The sequence below is a fragment of the Chelonoidis abingdonii genome, chromosome 17, assembly GCF_003597395.2.
Source record: "Chelonoidis abingdonii isolate Lonesome George chromosome 17, CheloAbing_2.0, whole genome shotgun sequence".
NCBI classification, from domain to species: domain Eukaryota; kingdom Metazoa; phylum Chordata; order Testudines; family Testudinidae; genus Chelonoidis; species Chelonoidis abingdonii.
This window is the reverse complement of record NC_133785.1, coordinates 11,420,450-11,446,066: the sequence shown is the minus strand read 5'-3', so window position 1 is coordinate 11,446,066 and position 25,617 is coordinate 11,420,450. Positions and strand designations below refer to the sequence as shown.

Below are 25,617 nucleotides of genomic sequence, written 5' to 3'. Positions count from 1 at the left end.
AGCCAAGGGTGGGGCGGCGCGGCTGGAGGAGTGGGGGTGGGTGGGCACAATTTTATATTCTTGCCTTAGGCACAAAAATAGCTAGTTACGGCTCTGTCAATTCCCCACATGAAAGGGGAAGGGTCACATCTCAAAAAGATACAAAGCGTATCAGGAAAACACAAGAGTCCCATGGTACAGCGCTGACATTTGGGGCCTGCTTCTCTGCTGCCAAGATCTTACAAAGGTGGAGGGCGTTGTCAAAGGGGTCAGGCAGCAGGGACGAAACATGGCAAGCTGCGTGGAGAGCACAGTTGTAAGCCATTTTTGGCATTGCTACCTCACTCGATCTAGGTACTTGTACGGTCCCAGCACTGAAGTATCTGAACCCTCCATCATTAATGGCATGGCAGGGTTGCCTACAATATCACGGAATGGATTCAACAACCCAGGAAGTCTAGTCCCATCCTGCCCATTCCTAAGAATGCTCCCATTTTACAGATGGGGAAACTAAGGTATAGAGACAGTAAAGGACCTGCCCAAGGTCACACCAGGAATATAATTTTGGTCTCCTGCCCAACTGTTAGACTGGCAGAGGGCAGGCAGGGGGAATGTCAAACAGATGATGGAACTGTCATTGCTTGGAGCTTTCAAGGAAACTTGGTGTTATTAAGTGCAACTGTGCCTGTTCAGCTTGCCACTTCCAAGAGCTTTGTAGCCCTGTGGGCATTAGGGACTCTGGAAGGCCCCTCAAAGTCAAAGTTTCTCTCTAAAAACCAAAGCAGCCTAAGTCTACACTACCGCAGTAAGTCGACCTACGCTACGCAACTCCAGCTATGGGAATAACGTAGCTGGAGTCAACGTACCTTAGGTCGAGTGACCGCGGGGTCAACGGGAGAAACTTCCGTTGACTTACCTTACTCTTCTCGTTGGGGTTAGAGTACAGGGGCTAACTGGAGAGCGATCTGCAGTCGATTTGGTGGGTCTTTACTACACCCGCTAAATCAATTGCTGGTGGATCGATCTCAGAGCGTGGATCCCCGCTGCAGTGTAGACCTGCTCTCAGGTATATTGGAAGAGACATAACCTTAACCTGGTGCCACACGGGAGTTCCCACCTCTCAAGGAAAAGGCCTCTCCAGTTCAGTGCCCCGCACGGCTGCACACACTCACCTGTAGCGAGAAGGTCAGCTGAAGCTCTGTTTCTACAAGTCCGCTGACAGGCAGGACAATCTCATTGGATCTCAGGATTCTCTTTGAGCCCTGCAACCAACACAGAGTGGACAGTGTTACATGTTCACCTGCGTTTGGGATCAGGACAGGCAGAGAGTAGTGGCCAAATCAGCACCAGTAGGGCAACCTTGCCCAGTAGTGCCCCCCATCAACCTGAGCCAACCCCACCCTGGAGGGCCCAGCTACAGGGAGAGAAGGTATTGCAGCCTCCTGCTCATGCTGATCCTTAGCCATAGCTGTGAAGAGGGCTTGGGGGCCGAGGACAGGATTGAAATCCACCCTTCATCTTCAGTCCCAGAGGCCAGCTCTCCAACGGAAGTGCCAACATCACACCTGCACGCGCTCTGTAAGAAGCAGGAATTCCCCTACTGCTGTTTCACTTTCAGCACCATTTTAAATCCTCCACACACATACCCACCCCACCCCTGTTACCAAGCTCTGGATCCAGCGGCAGGCAGAGAGCTCCTGGAAACAGACCCAGACAAAAGAAGTGCTCGTGTTGTAGGAATAACATTGGCATTTTCCAAATGCCTGTCATCCGAGATCTCCTAGCACTTACCCAGCCCCCCTGCCCCCACAGCATCTGCGCACCTCAACAATCTTTAGTGGGAGCTAGGGAAGGATTGTCTCTGCTGCCCAAATGGGGAACTGAGGCACAGAGGCCCAAGGTCACACACACAGTCTGCTGGAGCAGGGAATTGAGTCCAGGTCTCCCAGTCACACACTACAGTGGCAGAGCCAGGAATAATACCCAGTGTCTCCTGCTCTAGCCACTCTTCCCAGAGCAAACAGACCCACTGGGTGGCAGAGCCTCACCTTTAAAGCCCCTGGCATGTTGTTACTATGCCCACAGGAATCCCAACTGCAACTGCTCCCTGCTCTTACCACAGACAGTGGAAGACTTTGGATACATGTGGCATGTCCCCCTCTGGGAGCTGATCCACATAGCAAAATAGACTCTTATCCCTAGCAGAGAAAGACCGCATGAGAGCCAATGGCTGAAAGCTGAAGCCAGAAAAATTCAAACTGAAACAAGGCACCAAGATTTAACCATGCGAGTGACTAACCATTGGCACAAACTGCCAAGGGAACAGGGGGCGGAAGGAGGGATTCCCCATCTCTCAGTGTCTCCAAATTCAGCCTGGCTGTATTTCATCAAACACACACATCTGGGCTGAGTGCAAGGGGAATGGGTTCTCGGCCTGGGCCATCCAGGAGGTCAAACCAGATGATTAGGGCCATGCCAAATTCATGGCCACGAAAAATGTGCCACGGACCATGAAATCTGGTCTTTTGTTTGCTTTTACCCTATACTATATAGATTTCACAGGGGAAACCAGTGTTTCTCAAATTGGGGGCCCTGACATAAAAGGGAATTGCAAGGGGTTGGCAAGGTTATTTTAGGGGGAGTTACCACCCTTACTGCCTTCAAAGCCGGGCTTCTGGCCAGCAGCCGCCACTCTCCAGCTGCCCAGCTCTGAAGGCAGCGGCACCGCCTGCAGCAGCGTAGAAGTAAGGGTAGCAGTACCGCAAACCTCCCTACGATCCCACCCCCCACAACTCCTTTTTGGGTCAGGACCCCTACAATTACAACACCATGAAATTTCACATTTAAATAGACCAAATCATGATATTTACAAAATGTTTAAAATCCTATCACCGTGAAATTGACCAAAATGGACTGTGAATTTGGTAGGACCCTACAGATGATCTAATGGGTCCTTCCGGCCTTCCCATCGCTGAATCCCTTATCAGCTTATATGGTTATAGCTTTAGTGTTAGAGGCCTGTGCTTTTGTTGTGGAGGGTTACAGCATCTATCCCCGCTGATGACCTGTAGTGGGAGTCAGGCCAATGCTGCCTAAAATGAGCAACAATAGGAGCTCCCAGACTCATTGGACCCACAGCCCATCTAGCGCAGAACCCCACCTCTGAGAGTGGCCAGCACCAGGTGCTGCAAAGACAGATGCACAAACCCTGCAGCAGGCAGGCAGTGCCAACCAAATCCGCTTGTGAGCTTAGCAGAGGGGCCCTTACGTGAGGCCCTCTAAGTGCTGTCTAGATGTTCAAGGCCACGCTCATCAAAGAAAGTCCTAAGCGGAGACCCACCATGCACCTCGTGTCTCACCGGGCACCTGCACATTTGGCAGCCTTGTCACACCTCAGCTGACACCCTTAGACTGAGAAGAAGGTGCACTGAGTTGCAAACCAGGAGACCATAAGTTTGAGGCTTCCCGCTTCCATGGACTGCTATTCATATTTCTGCAGGCTGCCTATGCTGCTATCTGGGAAAGAGAAGCCAGGTCTCTAATAGGACAGACCCAGATCTTGTGCCCCTGAGCCACGTGGCTTTTCAGACTGAATATGCCAGGTGCGGGCTCTTGGCTTTGCTGTCAGGAACCACCGCTCAAGCCATCAGACCCCACACTGCACCCAGAGCCAGGAATCCCCATCCCCACAGTGCTTCCTCACTGAGGGTAGGCAGGATTTGCATCAAATTCACAAAAACATTTTCAAGCTGAGGTTTATGCTTATATGCTAATTAGCTCATTAAATATTTGCATGTGTGTCCCACAAGAGAATGGCCCCAGACTCGGCAGTGATGTGAGTGCCCCTGAGTTCAGAGTTTCTCTGAAAGTTCTTCCCCCACACAGCAGTGTTGTGGGGGACGTGCCACTTGGCCTCTGGCACTTGCAATCAAACAGGCTACTTTGCTCCCTCCCCCGACCTGCTGCGTGCTGTGATCCACACTGCTAAATGGCTGCTGCGTGCTGCAGAGGTGGCTGCATCTCAGCAGGTACAGAGCGAGCTATATATAGTCCCTAAAGCACTTTGAAATTCTTCTGCATGAAACCCTAATAAACTCAGGTTATTAACAATGAGGAACATGATAAGGAAACAGCAGGAAGCAGACAGCAATAAAAGGAACGCTCTCTTGGTAACAGCTCTCCTTAGACTGGACACAAAATACTGGTTTAAACACCCTGTGCACTGGTTGGTAAGGACTTATGGTGAGGTGTGGAGGCGGGGGGTGGTTTGTTATGATGTGGGATCATTTGTACAGTCTATGGAAACCCTGGAGGGGAAGGATTAAAACCCCCAGCAGTCAAATCAGTAATAAAAGCACATCATCTCAGCTGTAACTAATTCACATTGGAATAAATTTTTAATTAAATGCATAGGGCTTTCTGGTAGGAGTGAGGATGGAGCAGGTCATCCCCCCACTCCTGTGATTAGACAGATGAGCTCTTTGCCTTACACAGGAAATGTGGACTGAAGAGTTCCCTGGCCCAAGGGGAGCCGCTGGAAAAGTCCCTGATGCAATGCTGGGTTGTCCCATACTGCAGTGCTCTTTGGTGGGCCACTGCTGTCTCTAGGTCTCTCCCCAAATCACTGCTAGGCTGCCTGAGGAAAGACCAGTTCCTTTTCATAGTCATGCTAATTATATCTGCTAGATTAGCCCCATCTGCTCCCAGCAGCGCAGCGTGGCTTCCACTTTGGTTATGGTTAGTACTCCTGTTTATTGCAGTAGTGCTGAAGGGCCAGCCAAGAATGGGGCACCACAGTGCTAGCCGCTGTACAGAGCAGCAGATGGTCCCTGCTTGAAGAGCTGACAATCTAAACAGACCAAACACAGGGTGAAGGGATGTAACTCACAAGCAGAGTGAACTATGTAATGGCAGTGAAGGGACACTGAAGGGAAGGGGTCACGGGGCAGGGAAGAACAGGGGAGAAGGGGCAGATGTGGAGTGGAGTAGAGGTGAAGATACTGTAAAGGAGGGAGAGAGTTGGAGCAAATCTCTAAGGCTTTGCCCCATTTCATGAGATGTTTCTTAGGAGAGACTATTTCCCAGCCCAGCAGATCTGACCATTAGGAAGTTTATTGCTCCTAGGAAGAGACCACAGAACTGGGATCAGCAACTCCATTTCCAATCCTGGCTCTCCCCAGACTTTGTCCTGCCATCTCTGTGCATCCATGGGAGGCAGGGGATGGTATTCCTGGGGCAGGCTGTGAGAGCTAATGTTTGCAAAGAACTTGGAAGATGATAAAACAGGAAAAACAAATATTTGCACTTACCTGAAAATTCCCTTTTACTGAGCAACAAGGTCCCCACATCCATTACAATGGGTACTTCCATCTGCTTGCAGAACCAGGCCTGACAGTCACTGGCAGCAGGGGAATGCCCCACTACATGAAGTCTCCTGCAGCCAAGAACTTTCACAGCCAGGATCATTCAGACCTAGTTTCCTAAATTACAGACTGCGATTAATGTACTTTGAGGAAAAAGCACAATTTCTCCTATTTCAGAGCATGGGAAATTTCAGTGACGACAAATCCAAATCCTTGGATGTCAATTTCCATCTCTAGCCTGGATGATTCGTTTGTCTCCTGGGTGGTCTAGATCTGTGGACCTTATTACTTGAAGAAGGGAACTTCTCAGGAAAGCAAGGATACATGTTCTTATACTTCTTCATGGTAAGACTATGATGGACTTTCCAGGCACCAGATCTGCTGTTTTTTCAGAACAGCGTGCCCCCAGAGTGGGAAGCAGGATCATTCTTTAAGTAAAGACATTGAAAACATGATAGATTATATCTCCTCCATCTTCCCCTGAGCACTAAGGGATGGAGAAGACTTTTCGCACTGGCGAAGATGCAGAAGTTGGCAAACTTACATATTGATGACCATGTGGCTGTCCAGCTGGTCTCAATACAGAAGCAGGGCTGGTGCAAGCCCTAGGCAGACTAGGCAGTTGCCTAGGGCGCCAAGTGGTTGGGGGCGCCAAAAAGTGGTGCCTCCCAATTTTTTTTAAACAAAGGAGCACAAGGCGGCTGCTACTGCTCCCTGCCTCCCAGCTCCAGAGGGGCCACCCGCGGAGTAGGGAAGGGGAGGGTGGTCAAGCACTAGCAGCTGTGCCATCTTCCCCGTGCTGTGGGCTGAGCCAGGCTCCCTGTCACCCCCAGGGCTCTCAGTGGTGGCGGCGGCAGCAGGCTCAGGCGTGGAGGAGAGGCTGGTTGCCTGTGCCACCGCTGAGAGCCCCAGGGGCGGTGGGGAGTCTGGCTTGGCCCGCGGCGCAGGGAAGAAGGCGCAGCTGCGCCCCGCTCTTCGGATGGAGAAGCTGGGTGTCTACTCCGCCTGCAAGGTACCTAGCTGGTCCGCGGGGAGCCGCACGGGCCCGCGGAGCGCCAAGGGGTGGGCAGGTCCAGTCCCTGGCCTGGGGAATGGTGTATGTGGGAGCAATCTGGGCACCCCTCCCCCAGCCAGCGCCACCCCCTCCAACACCCACTGACCAGTTCCCTTCTCTCCTGTGCACCCCCCGCCCCAACAAACCACCCTGCCCTGCCACTTTAGCCTCTGGGCAACCTCCACCCGGCAACCCCCTGAGCCAACCTTCACCCTGCGTCAACCTCAGGACCCCGCCCCCCCGCCACCTGCCATCTCCCTCATGCAAACTCTTCCCTGCTACCTTCACCCCCCTGCAACAACCCTGGGCACAAACACCCCCCCCCCACCTGCCAGCCCCTCTTGCTCATTTCTCCCTTGTGCCACTCCCTCCCTGCCACTGCACCCCCTGCAATGAGCCCTTTCTGCTTCTGTGCAATCTCTTCCCAGTCACTACACCCCTGTCCCCTCCACCTCTTGGTCACCTCCACCCCCAGCAACAATCCCGAGCACCCACCTCTCTGCCACCTTCACCCCCTGGAAGAGCCCCCATACGACCCCTCTCTTTGTAGCCCCTCTCCCCCCGTGCCCCCTGCACCTTGTGAACATCTGGGCCCCTGGGGGGGAACTTGGCCATAGGAAGGTGGAGGCTGGACATCGGAGGNAATTGAACATATTAAAGTTATTACTACTCACCAACACTTTTAATTTGACTTCTGCCATTTGAATATAAACAGGAGGGAGCTGCTGCAGGGGGACCGCCTCAGGGCGGGGGCTCGGGGATGGGTGAGGGCGCAAGGTGGAAGTTTTGCATAGGGCGCAAAATATCCTTGCACCAGCCCTGTACAGGAGATATCGCTACTCTGCCATCTGACCGTCTGTGCTCCTACAGACTGGATTTGGATGCTTACGCGAAGGAGGACTATTTCTTCAATTTATGTAGGGAATGAAATGACTTCTCTACATTAAAAGAACAATACACGATCTCATTAGAGAAAGCTCCCAACTTCGAACACCAAGAAGACTTCTCTTTTGGACAGGAAGTATGACGACACCTCCACAGGGCTTCAGTCTGGGTAGTGCTGTCAGAAGCACAGTAAGGATCCAAGGTCATGCTCTATGACCTTGCAGGTGGGAATAAAGCTGACGCTCTAAGGAAGCATTTAATATTGGGATTTGCACAGAACGTCCTTTTCTTGAACATATTGAGAACATTACACTGCAGAGACTTGACCTTTTTGCTTGGACACTCTGAGGGTATGGCTACACTTGGAATTTCAAAGCACTGCTGCGGCAGCGCTTTGAAGTGTGAGTGTGGTCGAAGCAGCAGCGCTGGGAGAGAGCTCTCCCAGCGCTGCATGTAAAACACATCCTTTACAGGTGTAGCGTGCAGCGCTGGGAGCGTCCCGATTACACTGATGCTTTACAGCGCTGTATCTTGCAGCGCTCAGGGGGGTGTTTTTTCACACCCCTGAGCGCAAAAGTTGCAGCGCTGTAAAGTGTAAGTGTAGCCATACCCTGATACACTTGCAATAATGCCCTCAGGGAGGTTCTCAAGGTTACATTTCACCAGGTTAGCATGGCAGTTAAACCAGGGACATTCACCCAGCCAGCAGAATACATTCTGTTTGCTGAGCTCTCCTTCGGGGTGCCTGGGGGTAACTGGCAGGAGGGATAGCTCAGTGGTTTGAGCATTGGCCTGCTAAACCCAGGGTTGTGAGCTCAATCCTTGAGGGGGCCACTTAGGCATCTGGGACAAAAATCAGTACTTGGTCCTGCTAGTGAAGGCAGGGGGCTGGACTCAATGACCTTTCAAGGTCTCTTCCAGTTCTAGGAGATTGGTATATCTCCAATTATTATTATAATATCACTTCAGTCTGTATTCCTTTCAACCTGTCTGGTCACAGATAGGGGATTGGTCTTGCAAAGCAGACCTCATTTTTGAGCTAAAGACAAGTGACGATCCAACACTCAGTTAATCAGGCCCAAGTGCCATTGGCTCTTCAGCCAGAAAGGCATAAAACAGTATCACCGCCTCTATCTCCTCATTAGTTTTTGTACTGCCCTGGGGAGCAATGTCATAGGCAGGAAAACAAAGCAGGGACCTCACCCAGTTCTGCAAGATGTCATTCATCATCTTACATTCCGATACAGAGAGGCTGCAGGGCACTTTATTTACAGTTTCCAGATTCAAGATAGTTGATCACCAGCCCACCAAATTGGTTTACAACTAGATATTTCTGGGTGTAAGAGTTACTCTGCTAATCCAACTTCTGCCGCGGAAGTCTTGGTGTTCATCTCCCCCTGGGTGGGCAACGTACATAGAGATAACCAACGTTGCTCTGCTCAGGACAGGAGAGTTTCTCTCTGGGGAAGAGCTGATTGTGTTTTTCCTAGTGTGTATAAAAACCCGATCAGACACGCTGTCACAACCAGAATAGGTCAGTTATCCATGGAAGCTCTCAGATCTCAATGAATCACTCTGGTCCAGCTGGTAGATGCGGTTCTCTCATTCTGGTTCTCATTCTCTGAACCAAATGAGGTTTTTTTAAGGAATCTTCCTGATTCTCTGCATTCTCCAGTGGTGGGAGTGGGGAGTAGAATATACAACTGGAGCTAGATCTCTTCCACTGGATCTCTGCCACTGGATGTGACAGGGCGAGACGTGGAGGGGATACCCAGAATTACTACATAGAAATCATAGAAAGCCAGGATCACTGAAGCATGCCTGTCTAGGAGATCACAATTCTGCATCGGCTCCAATAGGACTTGGATAATTTCTCTGGGACACCATTTGTTTTCCTTTATGGCCATCATCATCTTCTGAGAGGAGACCTCATACCTGCTAGTACTGGTTCCAAACCCTAGCCAATGATCGACTTTCCAGGCACCATGTGTCTGTGTTTGTCCTGGAGCCAAGCTACTCCAGGAACCATACCACTCAAGTGTTTGCTTCAGCTTTCTCTCTGTACAGAACCCGATCAGAAACATTGTCCAGGAAAAGATTAAGTGAATTTCCTTCTTCCCTAAAGCCAATATTACTGCTGCCATGATCCTGGAGAGGGACCCTGGGAGCATATGTCAGAGTAAAAGGAAAAGGCCGCCATCCATCTGCAAAACATGACAATTGTCTAGGGATGGGAAAATGGGAATGCTCTGAAGTCAAGCCTCCTTCAGGAACTTATTTAGTTATTTCAGACAGTGCCCTGCTCTGCTCATTTGGGGTTTCCCTCAGCAGAGCTCAGCAACAGGGAGGGGTCACGGTTGCCACTGGGGAGGCAGAGAAAACTGGAGGGGGTGCTGCAGCCGGTGACTCTCAGACTGGTCTGTCCCCAGCTGAAGCAGGCCGGCATATCCACTGGAATGGCTCTGCAGACCGTAGCATGTAGAAAAATGCACCATATGTGCTTTTTAAAGGCCATCCTGAACAATTCCTCTTCCCTATTGGCATTTACAACCCCCGCCAGCAGCACTGTGCATCTCCCATTTCCTCCATTCGTTTTTTTCTGATTTTCACAAAATCAAAGGGTTCTGTCCACAGATGCCTAGAACACTCCCTGGAATTTTGGAATCTATTGGACGTAGCATTCAAAAGCTATTGCAGTGCAGGCCAACAGAGAAGTGCCATTGAGTTGGGTGTAAGACATGGCTGGGCTTGGCCAATAAAGCTGCACATACAGTTTTTAGTTTGGCTGTAGTTCAACATGCTTTGTACCCAAAGATTTCAGAGCACTTTGCAAAGGGGAGCAGTCAGGAGCCCGCTTGGCAGACAGGGAAGGTAAGGCACAAAAAGGTGACGTGCTGATGGCCTTGAAGGGCAGGATCTGAAGTGGGAACAGAACCCACATCTTCCAGTTCTTATAGTTGCAGGCTACCATCAAAGTGCGAACCCAGCGCGGGTCAGAACAGTCCAAGCTGCACAAGCCTGGCAGGAGCCTAACCACAGCTATAGGAGGTGAGACTTTGCTCCACTTTCTCAGACTAGAACATTAACTCTGGACCCTAACGACAGCAACACCAACAACATTAGAAGAGGGAAAGTTCGATTTTGAAGCTCTGGACAATATATTGTGAATGGATTCTCATTTTGATGGCTCAAGTGTGCGGAGTGTAATGTGTGGTGGAAATCCTGAGGGCGCCCATCTCCCCCCTGTAATTAACCACCCAAGTGTCCTAGCTAAAGGGCTGCAGACATAGTGAGACTACCTGAATTCAACCCCTGAGTTCCTCAAAGGAGGGGTTAATTTCTTCATGCCCTTTCAAACACAGAAAGCAGCTGCACTTATAAACGAAGAGTGATTCAGACGTCAATCTCCTTTCCAAGTGCTGCAGGGAATCCCCACAGGGCATCAGAGCCAGAGAGTTGGATCAGGCTGGCTCTCTCAGACAATGGGGGAGAGACACAGCGGTAGGGAATGTGCGTCAAGCATGCCAATGATCTCTTGCAAAGCTGACAACCTGAACGGTAAGCAAGAGCAACAGCTTTTAGCAAGACTCATTACAGGAGAGTGGGAAGGCAGAGCTCTCAGGCATCACCAGATGTAGAGCTGCAGACATTGAAACTGGCAGAGAAAGATGCACAACGACAGCTCAAGTTATACATTTTATTGATGGTGCAGGGCTTACATAATGTTAGCATATCAGTAAGCAGTGGATGGGCCGACCATTGCATTGCGCCTAATGCAAGAGGATTACCAGAAAGACCACAGCAAGTTACATCTGTAACAGCATTCACCTAACTGGAGCTGGGACAACACTGACCTCCTAGCATTCCCAACACCACCCGTCCCAGGCCTCCCTCTTGTCCAAGGGCTGGGTGCACAGAGAAAGTCTTGCTACTGCTTTCCCGAGAACATCTCTCGGCTCCAGACTCTCTACTGCTAATGATCCCGCCCAGGTCCTCATCTTCTGGCTTGGCTGCTGTAACCTCCTTCCTTCTGGGCTCCCTGACACGCCCCGTGTCCCACTCCACCACCAGGAAAAGTGCAGCTGCTAAAATCACAAGCCGGATCTGCCCCCGTCACTGGCTCCCCTTCCTCCACCGCTACCTTTGACTCTGCAGAACATCGCCATCGCTCACTTAGTCACTCTTCTCACTCTGTTCCCTGCCTGCCTGTCCTCTCCACTCAACAGCCTGTCTGGTCACTTCCCCGCACCACACACACACCAGGACTGCATGGGAGTCCTCACCAGGGCCATTCCTCTGTCCATCAGTCAAGTCCCTTCTAAGACCTGCCTCTTTCATGACACCTTAGAGAAAATTAATTGATCTTTAAACATTCTGGTTTGATTTACATCCTTACCCTGCTGGGCTGCTCCTCACTGTATGAATGTCAACTCATCCCCACTCCCAGCTGCTTTGTTATCCCCCTCCCACACACACACACACACACACACAGAGCCCACCTCATTGTAGCAGCCCCTTGTCAGCATTTTCCTGTTCTGGGGCAGGAGAGATTGCCTGGAGGGCAGACTGTTCTGGAGGGCAAGAACCTCACATGTTAGAGATTTCTCCTAAATTATACCTATCTAGGTCTTTCATAGAGCTCTTCATCTGTCAGTCGCAGTGTGCTTTACACATGTGGGCATAGTTAGCCTCATTTTCAGATAGGGAAACTGGGGCACCAGGTGGGGGAAAAAGTCAGCAGGAGACCTGGGAATCCAGCAGCAACTGTTTAGCTTGGAACACCTCCCACCCTACTCCCATGTGCAACACACACCATCTTCAGGCCGCTGATTGGGCACACTGACCTGCAGCTTCACAGCTATCACCACTGAGTTTAGGTCCTTGTCCATCTCCTTCAACATGATAAGCTTCTTCAGGGTTAAGCTGAACAACCTGTCAGGAGAAGAGAAAGTGTCAGAAACAGGATGGAGCAGCTGGGAGATGCAGGAAGAGATGAAGCATTCCTGAAGTTAAACAGGGAATCAGGGGTTGTGACTGATGCACTCATGGGTTCCTATTCCATCGGGGCAGGGAGGCAGCTCTTCAGAGCTTTGCGCTTCTTTGGGTTACAAGCAGGTTGGAGTAGACACTCCCCAAGGCTGTCTACATGCCCTTGTGCTTTTCTGTGGTGCAAATATTTTCCCAGCTATGTGCCTGGCCCGTCCAGCCTCCTGCAATACAAACAGTGCTCAGAGAAAGGGAAAGGAAGCTCGTGTGGGAGTCAAGCATCACTGCACTGACTTGCTTTGAACTTGTGATCTTTGAAGGCAACTCAAACCTGTTCCATTCAGCCTGAGCCTCTGGCAGTTCTGGACTTGATCTAGAAGTTACAGGGTGAGGTGCTATGGACTGTAATATGTAGGAGATCAGACTAGAAAAGAACAGGCCTTTTGGCCATAACATATATGGACTACACTAAATGCACGGAAGGCACATAGGTCAACACACAGGTAAAGACCCAATTATCCAGAGCAAGGTCTTGGGGGGCCATGCCAAACCTTTGGGTAATGGGGGTTTTGGCTACCAGTGATTTTCACTTGCTTGCACTGTCTGTGTGCTGTCGCAAGCAGAGGGTGGTATAATGCAGGCCACACATTAAAGAACCTTTGAAAATAGATTTCAAAGGACACCCATTGTGAGAGACACTTTGTACTTTACCAACTGCTTGATCTGTCCCAGAGAAGTCGGGACATCTCTTTTCACTGAGCAATCAGCTCGATACCCACATTACAGTGGGTTTGTAGCTTTGGGGGGAAACCTGACCTGTCAGTCACTGCCAGGAAGGGGTGCAGCCCAGGCCTCAAAGCCCATCCTGCTCTGTGGAAGTTACCTGCTTGGCTGACTGACAGAATCCTCACAAAAAAACTTGAAAAACTTCCAGAAAAACTCAAGATAGCTACGTACTGCAGAGCTCAACAGAAACAGGAACATTTCTCCACTGAGCCAAACCCTGCATCAGATCCTGTAGCAACATTCTGGGTCTGTGGACCTCACTACGCAGAGAAAGGAAACCCTCAGGTAGTTCAGATACACTCTCCTCTTTTCCCTCCTATTAAAGTCCTAAGATCCATTCCTGTGGGACTCTAATGGCAGTATGGACCCTGGGAGGGAGAATGCCTACATATAGAGACTAAATGGAGTTTTCAACTGTGCTAACGTGACTTAGGAGCACAAGTCCCATTTCAAGAGCACATCACTTGGGTGCTCTGAAAACTTCATCCACTAACTCCATTCTCTGTACTGGAGGGACCAGAGATTGGAGCAAAGGGAAAAAACTCCTAGTAGCTCTCCCATTGGGATCCATGCAATTGTCCTCCAATGTGGCCACCGCTGTCCCCAGGCTGTGAGCTCTGACATTAGCCACATAACCTTTCCACTAGGTAGACCTCAGAGAGACACATTAGCCATTTGAAAATGGCAGGCTAGGAGGCGCTCTCTCCTTTTGACTCTTGTTGGAGAAGGCTTGCCAATGGCAGGACAGCCTAGGGTCAACCTTGAGGGCTGGTTCAGGCCAAAGGACCAGTCTGGGAAACAGGCTATAGTGCTCACAGCCCCAGTGCACTTCTAGGGGCAGAGAGAGCAACTAAGGGTTTGGCTACACTGGAGAGTTGCAGCGCTGGTGACGGGGTTACAGCGCTGCAACTCACTCTGTGTCCACACTTGCAAAGCACAGCCCGCGAGCGAGCTGAGCCAACTCCACTTATAAGCCACTAAAGGCAGGCAAGAGAGCTAGTGATCACAGGCGCGTCTACGGCAGTCTACGCGGTCCGGACGTTGTGAAAAGGTAGTGTGTAGCGATCTCACTAGGCGCTTGTGGTGCGTATCAAGCAGCAGCGTGCTCCACAAGTGCAGTGCTGCCACTCAATACGCTCCTGGAAAAAAGTCCAGCCTGGTTGTATTGGGCCCCTAGCCACATAGGGTAGTTGGCTAGAGGAGGTCATCCAGCACTACACTTTCATGTCGACGCTGCTCAGGGCAGTACTTCTGCCGGTCCCAGCTGCGCACACAGTGTCCCGTTTCCCCGATCAAGCGAGGCTAACTCACCTCTAGAGAGTCCTCAGTGGGGACTTCAAGGTGATCCCCACGCCTCAGTAGGCCTAATTAAGAATGCCCTCCCACACCAGCCTACACTTAATAAAAACTAGCCCCCCGCTATGTGTTCCTCTTAGCATTCAAGATAGGCTGCTTGGAGGCCAAAATCATCAACTCAACTGACCCCATGCCAGGCATGCTTCCAGATGGTTTGCCTGAATTCCCAGATCAGCCTAGCATAGACAGGATGAGCGCTCTCGTGGAATTCGTTCATCTCACGAGTCAATGGGAAGACGACATTGTGACATGGGAGTCAGGATCCCATGCCGTGCTTCTTCAGTTTGCCCATCAAGCCCTTGCCACCAGTCCTGAGAACCAATCAGAATTAGTTTGAGGAGAGTGAAGGAAGCCACCTGTGCAGTCCAAGCTGCGCTCGGCCACAGGCTCGACGAATATGCACGAATGACCGAATTAATGGTGACGGAGATGGAGTCATAGTAGCAGTCGCACAAGTATGAGCACAATGTGAACCTCTGGTAGGATACACTTCAAAAGCCTGCCGAAGGCGGCGCATGTCGGACCAGCGTGAGGTGCATGTATAAGTAAAGGAGTTGCGGAAGTGCCTATTGCAAAGCCCGTGAGGAAACCGCTGGATCAGGTGCTGCCCCCTACGACCTGACTCCGTTTACAAAGAAGCTGGATGCGATAAGCTGTGAGTGTACCTCACTGGCATCCGAGACCCACGAGTGGACAGTTCAAGTAGCAGGGAGAGGCAGGGGTAGGGTGTAGATGAAACCGAGAGTGGAGGCTACTGAATCGGTGGTGGGAAGACACCCGGAGTCCCAGGAGGCATCTCGCAGCCAAGAGCCTTCTTCCAACCCAGGAGGAGCCAACTAGCCCAGTTAGCAAGCAGCTTGGAACTCGTTGGTGAAGAACCAGCAGAAGGAGCGGCTTCCCGGTAAGCATGCTTGTTTTTATTTGTGGAATGGAGAATGTTTGGGGGGTGGGGGGAGTAAGGTTATGGCTGCATCGCAATGCATGCCTAGATGTGAAATAACCCATTCATGTGTGTCGATACACTTCGTGGTAAATGCCCTCCTGTAATCATCTTTCAATAAGTTTCAAGCCCAGAAGCGTGGGGCCAATGTGCTGCAAAATTTATAAGGGAGAGCCCCGCTCCGGGCCTTGTCCAAGTCAGACTACTGCTCCGCGTCATTCTGTTCTGTGAGAGGTGGTGGGAACCATTGCCTTGCAATCACAGGCTAGCTGCATAGGACACAGGCGGAATCCAGCACTTCCCAGGTAAGCGCCGCAGCAGCGATAATATCCTGGCAGGATAAAATCCTTGGATAAGAGGGATAGTGTTCAGTGCAGGTTCCCCCCAGCGCTGTTCCCCCTCTTCTACTCTCCCAATGCAACAGAAACCCATGCAGCCCTGGACCTCAAGAGCAGCTCCCCATCCAGGTGAAGTTGACGCGGCAGAACACGATTCATTAATCACTCATCCCCATTACCACCATCTCTTCGCTGCTGGGGCCACCCTCATCGTGCTAATGTTTGCTAGTGTAAATGATGCTACAGTCAGTCTACAAACTCCTTCATTGTGATATAAACGATGCAGTGCCTCTGTAATAAATGTTCTCTATTCTGTTTTTTTAAGTGTCCTTGATCCATCCGCCCTATCAAACAGCCTGCTGAAGACTACAACAGAACTTGAGAGGCAAACCAAGGAAAACAAAGAAGATTTGGTGAAAGCAGTTAATGAATCAGTATTCAAGAGAATAAAGAGGCTGCAGGACGGAGAGAGAAAATGCATCAGTGGTGGGAAAACAAAAGCCACGAAAAGGAAGGAATTGGCTACAAAAGAAAAGCACAAAGCAGGCTGAAAAGATAGCTCTCAGCGTCTTCAGGTCGGCCGCCAAACGGACTGTATGCACGTCACTGGTAGCCATGCAGGCAGATCACTACCATGCTAACCCCCCACCATCCCAAAGCTTCTCGCCTTTATCCACGTTGGCCAAAACCACCCCTTCTCCAGATCCTGCGGTTCTTAACACCCTACACAGCTGCCCCCAACACCTGTATGTTCAACTACCACCTCGAGGAACTGACGACCCTTACCTATGCACTCCCCCATCACCATGGCAAATAGTTAATCCTGAGTGCAGGCAGGCATTGCACAGCACTCCAGGCATGGAATATTCAAACCTCTGAACTGTAACGTTCAGCATCCTATTCCCCCTGCCCTTTTATGTACGTATTTGAATAAATGATTTCTTGGCTTTTTAAAAAGTTTATATTGCAGAAAGTGAAACATACTGTAGCCCAAGGGAAAAACAGGCGCTGCAAATCATTGTAACCACCACACTTCACTCCAGTTGAAGGCAACCAAACATTACTTGTTGGCCTTCAGCCTCAATATTGCTCCCTAAGGCATCCCTAATACTTGTAACCCGTGCTGGGCCTCTCTTCTAAAGTAGCCCTGCTCTCTGGCTGTGCAAATTCACCCTCTCAGGTGTTGGAACCTCAAAGGTCCATTCCTCACGGGAATGTTCCCCTTCCCTTCACAAATATTATGGAGGTAAAAGCACGCGGATATAGGCTGCAGGATCTGCTTTTCCCCCAAACTACGCTTTCTTCATAAAGCCATCTCCAGTGCCCTTTCAAACGCCAAAAACACACTCCCACAGTCATCTCACCAGCACCTTAGGTTGGAACTGCCTTGCTGCCTGTCAAGCTTCCCCTGTATACAGTTTCATGAGCCAAGGCATTAACGGGTAAGCGGGGTATGCCAAGGATCACAATGGGCATTTCAACGTCCCCTACGTGATCTTTCCCGGTCTGGGGAAAAAAGTCCCGCCTGCAGCCTCCTGAACAGGCCAACTGTTCTGAAAATGCGTGTCATCAGCCCTTCCAGCCAGCCTGTGTAAATGTCAATGAAATGCCCACGGTGATCCACAAGCACTTGGAGAACCAACAGAGAAATACCCCTTCCGATAGATGACTCGATGCAGGTGAGGTGTGCCAGAATAGGAATAATGCGTCCATCTATCGCCCCCTTCACAGTTGGGAAACCCATTTTGTTGAAAGCCAATCCAGAATTCCCTGCACATTCCAGAGTCACGGTTCTTCTTAGCAGATGATTAATGGCCCTGCAAACTTGCATCACAAGATTCCAAAGGTCGACTTCCACTCCAAACTGGGTTCGCGACCATACCGGGATCAGTAGCTGTCTGGAGTTGCCATCTTCCAGATTGCATAGCCACCCGCATTCTCACTGACAGAGCAGCCTTTCAATCTCGTGTCCTTTGCGCCGCAGGTTGGGGCAATGCTCAGCACACAGTCCCATGAAAGTGCTTTTTCTCATCCCAAAAGTTTCTGCAGCCACTGCTCATCATCCCAGACTTGCAGGACGATGTGATCCCACCACTCAGTGCTTGTTTCCTGAGCCCAAAGGCGGCGTTCCACGGTGCTGAGCACATCCGTTACTGCCACAAGCAATTTATTGTCACGCACGTCAGGCGAATCGATATCATCGTCAGACTCCTCACTGTCACTTTGGAGCTGAAGGAATAGCTCGACTGCCAAATGTGATGTGCTGGCGACATTCATCAGCAAAGTCCTCAGCAGCTCGGGCTCCATTTCTAACACAAATCGCGCTGCAGACTCACAATGGCGCCAAACTGCTGGAATGTGAAGCGATGCACCACGGGGCATTGGGACAGGAAGCGGAATGACCCGCACCCTTCCGTCCCTTCCCACAATGCCAAAATGGGACGAGGTGCTCTGTGGGATAGCTGCCCACAATGCACCACTCGCAACAGCGCTGCAAATGCTGCAAATGTGGCCACACTGCAGCGCTGGTAGCTGTCAGTGTGGCCACACTGCAGCGCTTTTCCTACACAGCTATACGAAGACAGTTGTAACTGTACAAATGTAAGTGTAGCCATACCCTAAGACTCCAAAAGTAGTGGAGGGGAGATAAACAGACACTTCCTTCGCGGTTCGAATGCATGTGCCACGAGAGCGGTGAGGACCAGGGTCCAGGTGCCAGGGGGCTGAGACGGACTGACATTGCCAGAGATGCTACCTTCTGTGCTAAGGATAGTGAATAACCGCAGTGATCTTTCTGCCCAGGACAGGTACAGCTGCACCTCCCTCTGGAGGCAGGAAAGCCTCCTTCCCAGCTGTCCAATTAGCACATGGTAAATGGAACTCTGCATTCTACAATGCCTGTTGCTCATGGAGGGAAAGTTAGGCCTTGGGCTCCAGCCACCTCTACCCTGCCTCCTCTCCAAGGACAAAGACTCAGGACTGGGCACCCCCCTCAGATGGACTCTACAACCTTTGGGGGCACCAGTGAGTGCTCTCCAGCTTGCACATGAAAAGGCCATCTGAGAGTGCATCACTCCTCAGCCACCAGAAAGGTGACTGCAGAAAGGCGCCTCCTGCTGGGGAGCGCTGGAAGTGCTGATCTCGAAGCAGTGCTGCTAGTCAGACGGGCACCACCCGTTTGCTCCCAGGAGCAGAACTGTGCATGTGCCTGGCAGACTCTTTTGATCAGGACACAGCAGTAACTCCTCCGTGTGAACCCCGTGGGGAGCGTCTGCCACTGTAGTCTCTCAATGGTCTCCCACTGTGGCAGCCCAAGAAGCAGGAGATGGGGATGCCTTCCTGCCAGGGTTCCTTTCATGGCAAGCCCTTTGTGAATACTCCAGGAGCAGTGGCTGGAGCAAGAGGAAAACCCTGTGCTGGGAAATGCTGTCATCCTAAAGTACAGTTCAGGGGCCTGCGTGGCATCAATAAATGGCAATATGGAGGAAGCATGCTTCTCATCTCTAGGAAACAAGGAAATCCCCTGGGTCTACTGGTGCCAGATTTGGGGATCTTGTGTTAAGGCACCTGACGAGGAGCTAGGTGTTCTGGGGTCTAGTCCCCGCGCTGCCGCTGGGCGTGCTTAAGCAAATCACTTCCCCTCTATGCCTTGGTTTCCCCATCTGTCAAATGAGAGTAATAAGACTTCCTTACCCCACAGAGACAAAATGCTCAAATACTACATAATGGCAGGATGAATCCCTATTGCTCAAGACCAATCCAGTGGCTCAGCCACTAGATCACGGTAACTTAAATGCCATGGTTTTGTAGCTGTGCATCCTTAGATTTCTGTCAGATCCAAGTTCTTACTTGCAGTTTTTAGTGATTACTTTGCTCAGAGCCACAATTAATGAGTAACAAAGCTCCAGGATGCACCTAAGGCAGCACCTTCCTCATTCAGGGACGAAGGGGAGACAGAAGAATGGAAGGAAGAAACAGGTGCTTTCCAGTGTCCCTCACAGCACCACCTTCACTCTCCAGGCTACGTCACTGAGATAGAAGCACACCAGAAGCATTGCTATTAGACAGGAAGCCAGCAGATCGACAAAAAAAGGAGGAGAGGGAAAAATGGGTTAGAAAGACAAAAAATAGTTTGCAGGGCAGATGGTCCCACCTAGGACTCTTTCAGAGCTGAGTTCAAACAGACATGAAACCCAGCTTGAGGCCTCATAGCTTCTCCTTTCTCCAACTGTCCAACCTCCATCCCATAGCATCTGAGATCCATTAGATCTTCAATGCAATAGGGGTTAACCTGCACCCATCCCACAAAAAAGGGAACCGTCGCCTCTTTGCCGAACTCTCCGATCCAACTCTCAGCCACATGAAGCCTCTTAAAGTTCTCTCCTGACCAACCTTTGACCTGACATCTGAGCCAACATCACTCTAACTTTTTGCCAGGACTAGTTTAAAAGGTTAGGTCTGTGCTATTTATGGACAAGCTAAGGAGGCCAAACCAGATGAACATGTAACAGGTCACCATGTTCTATTAAGAAACATGGGGTCACCACAGCTGGGAATTTAGGGGAGATCTGCCCAGGGCCCTAATCTGTAGCAGAGCCAGGAATTGAACTCAGATTTCCCAAGAGCAATCCTATACTTTACATGCCACCAAGCCCGTGTCAATCTCTAGCAGTTGGAAATAAAGAAGCAGAAGAGGAATAAAAGGCAGATGGAGCCAGATCTGGTTAATTGCAAAGAGAAGCCTCTTGAGATGTGGCATGTGTACCAGGCACATGGTAAGTCATCCACGACTCATTGTTCATCTGCATACATGAATGCACCTGTAACAGGAGCACATGCCAGAGCTCAGGAAGGAGACAGGTAAGTGCAAGGGGTTCAGGGAGGCATAGTTTTATTGTGAAGGTGAGACAAACTGGGTAAGGACCTGCTGCCAGCTAACAGCAAACACATCAGGTGCTGACTGAGGAAACACATTGGGCTCCACTTAGCTCCTGTGGCTCTAAAAAGGGGACACTGCTTGAAAGACAAAGTTGTTTTGGAAGTGGAAGCAGCAATGTGGGAATATCTACTGTTATCTGCACAGCTGCTGCAACAGATAAGAGGCCAGCACAAGGGAACTCCGTACTGGCAGCCTCTTTGCACACCGTGGAACCTTACAAATGCTAAGTACAGTTTATCATAAGCATTCCCAAAACTGGACCTTAGCGTCCAGAAATCTGGGTTCCTGCATGAACCCCTCTAAGCTTAATTACCAGCTTAGATTTGATCTCGCTGCCACCAGCCAAAAATTCCAGGGTTTTGGCTCCCTCTGGTCTCCCCAAACCCTTCCCTGGGGAACCCCAAGACTCAGAAGCCCTGAGTCTTACCACAAAGGGAAATAACCCACTTCCCTTCCCCCTTTCTCCTCACCAGAATTTCCTCTCTGGCCTAACCTGAGAGTGTACTGACGCAACCTCTTTACATCACAATACCAAGAAGCATGTCTCTTCTCTTCACACAGAGACAACCAAATACAAGAAACAGAATGATTCTCTCTTCCCCCTCCCACCAATCCTGTGCCCTGCAGAGCTTCACCCTCCTTAGATCTAACACAAGAGAATGTCCCTCCCCTTTGGTTATGTCCTTAGCCTACCCAGAGAGAAAAAACTCAAACAAGTCTTAAAAGAAAACTTTATATAAAAAGAAAGAAAAAGAATAAAATATTCTCTTGTATTAAGTTGCCAACACACAGGCCGTATGCCTTAAAAGAAAATATGAACAAACAGCCTTATTCAAAAAGAGATAACAATTTGAACATTTCAGCAACTACACACAGTGTAAATACAAAAAAAACAACAGCCTATTGTTTTTTCTACTTTGTACTTACAACTTGAAACTGAAGTTAGAAGCTTACAGATTAGAAAAGATCCACCTCTCATAGCTGAGAGCCAAACAAAGACAGCAGACCCAAACATTCCCTCCCCTGAGCTTTGAAAAATCCGGTTTCCTGATTGGTCCTCTGGTCAGGTGTTTGGTTCCCTTTGTTAACCCTTTACAGGTAAAAGAAACATGAACCCTTAGCTATCTGTTTATGACACAGTTACATATATTTTACACTTACATGGGAACTGGTGGTGTATGTATTTCCACATGCTCTGGAAAAACAAAGGCAATTCCCAGGCAAAAAGCTCTGTTAAAAGGGAGAAAAGATTGAGCAGATGCACCCTAACCTTTACCCAATACTGTCCTTCAGCTTTCAGCATTTGGAGAGTTAACAGAAGATGTCTTAGTCAGAAGAAGGATCAGTGCTGGATCAGGCAGGATTTAAGAGGTGGGCGGAGAGTGCATTGTTCTTGTTTTCAGAAGCAAATGATAAAATCTTCAGACTTGGGTGTGTCTAGTTAGCCAGCTCAGAAGTGGCCTGGTTTTCAGAGCTGCCCAGCTGAAAGTTCAGTCCCCTATCAGCCCCACATTATAGTTTGGAATGAGCTGCCCCTGAGATCTCTCTTGCTCCATGTCTTTCAAGTGCTTCTACCTGCACTTCTCCCAGAGTGGAACCCTGAGGTTCACCCCACTTTAGAGAAGATCACCAGGCTACAACACTCCCTGTTTACCAACCATATTACCTCAGCCAGCCCAGCTGGGTTTGGGTGTGGCTATAGAATTCTCTATGGGAGTCTGTGACCAGTAAGAATCAGTAATGACTCAAGATAGCTTCATCAAAACCAGGTATGATTTATTGATTCATAGAAACTTAAGCTGAGAGAAACAGGGTTAAAGCAATAAGCACCTATACGCATCTTCTCTCACTCAATCTGTATCCTTTATTGCCCTTTTAGCTGGGTGTCCCAGCCACCTCTTCTGAGTCTGTGGTTCAGCCTGCATCTCTCTGCAGACCCCCTCTCTCTATCCGAGAGTCACTGGCAGTCTGTTATTCACAGGAGCATAGGACACAGAACAAGGGCCCTCCTGGGTAACCAAGTCCAGTCCCCTGCTATTGCAGTCAATCCTGTCATAGAATCTCATTCATAAAACATCATTTCAAAGTTTTTTCTCTTCCCTGGGCTCCTGGGCCTGGTCCAAACTGGGTTATTCACCAGGAGGTCGAGGTTGGACTTCACAGTAGTAGGTTCTCTGTTTTGTTCTGTAACTACCAGTAAATAGGTGGGAATGAGGCAGATCAGACTAACACCTCTATGTGCCTGCTAATGTCTGTCTAGATGAGGTGTTTGTGTGGAATAGCTAGGGTGTGAATTAGGAACATAACAGCTATTCCACGCTAACTCCCTGCATGGGCACTCTTATTCCACACTATGAGTGCCTTTGTGCACTTCAGCTTAATCCACTAACCACACAAGGCATGAATGTGGAATAAGAATGTTCACACGGGAAGCTAGTGCATAACAGCTATTGTGGGCTATTTCCCTGGGTTGACAAGCTCTCAGTATCCGCCGGAATTTACCCCTCGTGATCCCATAACCCCCAACACAAGAGCAAACAAGAACATAATTTTCATAAAATACTACAAATATCTACCACATTCTTCACAGCCCATATATACACTGAGCAATGGGGGAGGTAGATGGGATCTTTTGACAGCCTTTCATGACTACATCCTCAGAGAGAAAGAAGCATGTTCCAAATACCCTTGGATGGAAAGGAGTAGCCAAAAGCAGGCTCATCTACTGCAACAGGTCTACAAGGGTCACCACTGCCTTAGGATCAATAGTACTGAAGGTGGATCTAACTAGTTCAGCATGGACACCTGATTTTCATCTCCTTTCCACGCGGAGATCATCTACCAGTCTCCAATCCATGCCCATGTCTATTCCCAAATGAACAAAATCTAGGAGTTCTGAAGCTGTTTAGACACAGCAAGAGTTTTCTTGCCACAATGCCAAGAGATACCTAAGATTACCATGGAGGAAGTCACAGGTCACTTCCACGACATGATTGCAAATTCAGGGAAAATTACTACTCAGGTGACATAATCCAGGCCAACTCATGCATTACATTTCTCTGGCCTAAGGTACACAGTAAGCCACCACACATCAGCCCAGGAGGTAGGTGATTGACTAAGACTGCAAACGTGAATCGTGATAGTTCAGAATCCTCTCCCCGTCCCACTAAGTGTAGAAACCACCTTGGAGTAATAACCTCACTTTCCTCACATGCGCCACAGAGGGAAAGGGAAAACATATAATACGAGCCACAACTTCCAAAGGAAGATATATGATATGTTGCAAACCCAGGAGTTCCAGATGTACCAGGGCTGCTGCAGGAATCCATCATTGTGAAATCTTTTGGGAAACCATACAGCTTTGTCAGGCAGAAAACTATCGCTACGGAGTTCCTGAAAGAGCTCCAATCACCGACACTGAAGCTTTCACAACTTAGTCACTTGGGTCAGGAGCAAGAAAGCAGGCCTGTATGGGATTTTTCTACAGCTGGTTCCCATGAACAACCCCCCTGAAAGCTACCAGAGTTGGAATGCAGGTCACGATGATAATGCACTTAGCTCTTTATCCGCTTTGTCCACCACCATCACCATCATCATACTTAAAGTATTACGGCACCAAGGAACTCAGCATCCATGGGAGGCAGGGGTTGTTTCCATGTTACGGAGACAAAACAGAGGTCTGAGGGGTTAAGCAGCTTCCCTAAGTCTGTGGCAGAGCTGTGAGTGCAACCCACACCTTACTACCCAGCCCACTGCTTTAGCCAGGAGATATGGCCTCCTTCTCCTTATAACTGTTAGTGATGGCAGCAGGGACTGAGGGGCTGGATGCCTGGGTTCTATTTTTATCTTTGCTACTGACTTTCTGTATGACCATGGGGAAGTCACTGCAGCTGGGATTTTCACTCTTGGGCTCTTTAAAAGTCCTACTTATGCCTCAATTTCCCCATCTTTCAGCTGGGTAATATCCATCTCATAGGCACGTCACCAGGCTGGAGCAATTGCTGTTCATCAAGCTCTCCAAGATCCCGGAGTGAAAGTTACACTGCTGTTTGCACAATAAAATAGTAGAGAGGCTTAGACTAGAGACACGTGATTATTACGGTCCTTCGGTGCTTGGAGGCATGAGAATAATTCCTCCCCCGTGCCTATTTGTGTAACACACTGGGCCTGTTTACCTCCAATGGGACTGAACTCCAGACCTTCAGCACCAGCCCCTACCCTTGGAGCTAAAGGAGTCACTTTGCGTGGAAACGTCTGACTCCAGGGCTGGAGAAAATGCCTTAGAGTGAGAGACTTAAAATGCTCAATCTACTTAGCTTACCAAAGAGAAGATCAAGAGGTGACTCAATCATGGTGTCTCTTTAGGAGGAGAAAATGCAGGATACTCACAGGCTCTTTAACCTAGCGGAAAAAGGCAGAACAAGAACCAATGGCTGGAAGTTGAAGCCGGCCAAATTCAAATGGAAAATAAGGCACAAATGTTTAACAGCCCAGTTGATTAGTCATTGGAGCAACCTGCCAAGGGAAGTGATGGACTGTCTTCAAATTCAGCCTGGCTGCCTTTTTGGAAGATGCTATAGTCAAACACAACTGCCTAGGCTCAGGGCAGGGGTAACATTGTCTGGCCTGTGCCATACAGGAGGTCAGACCAGGTGATCTAATGGTCCCTTCTGGCCTTAAAAACTATTAATCTTGATATTTTAGGGTAGCTAGTTCAATAGGTAGGAGGGGTACATGCTTTCTGCAGTGGAGGGAAAGGCATCGGTTGGTCTATATTACGTCAGTTGTCTGTCTGTGTAGCATCTAGACACACCTTAATGCATGTAATCAAACTGGGATGCCCAAAGCAGCTCGCCAGCAGCCAGAGAACTGCACCAAACATGTGTAACTCTAGTACAGTAAATACTCGCAGGCCAGAGGAATTAATTGCAATAATTAGGCTTTTATTGAACGGTGGCTAAACTGAGCCTCTCTCCCACCTTTTTGTCACA

General features: G+C 49.6%; 1 protein-coding gene across 3 annotated transcripts in view; it reads right to left on the bottom strand.

The window, feature by feature from the left end:
• The window catches only part of PACS1 (phosphofurin acidic cluster sorting protein 1), a 548,517-nt gene extending 536,271 nt beyond the window's left edge, over positions 1-12,246 (bottom strand). For 2 of the 3 annotated variants that reach the window (XR_012657175.1, XM_032804403.2), the window contains exons 1-2: positions 12,126-12,245; positions 1,152-1,241 (exon numbers count right to left, since the gene is read on the bottom strand). Coding sequence is in view for 1 of the 3 variants with exons in the window: in XM_032804403.2 (XP_032660294.2) it covers positions 1,152-1,241; positions 12,126-12,182 (147 nt within the window). In the remaining 2 variants the exon portion in view is untranslated. Of the gene's footprint in view, positions 1-1,151; positions 1,242-12,125 lie in introns of all 3 variants that reach the window. The other variant, XR_012657176.1, reaches the window with a different exon arrangement.
• Between the last annotated feature and the right edge of the window lie 13,371 nt (positions 12,247-25,617).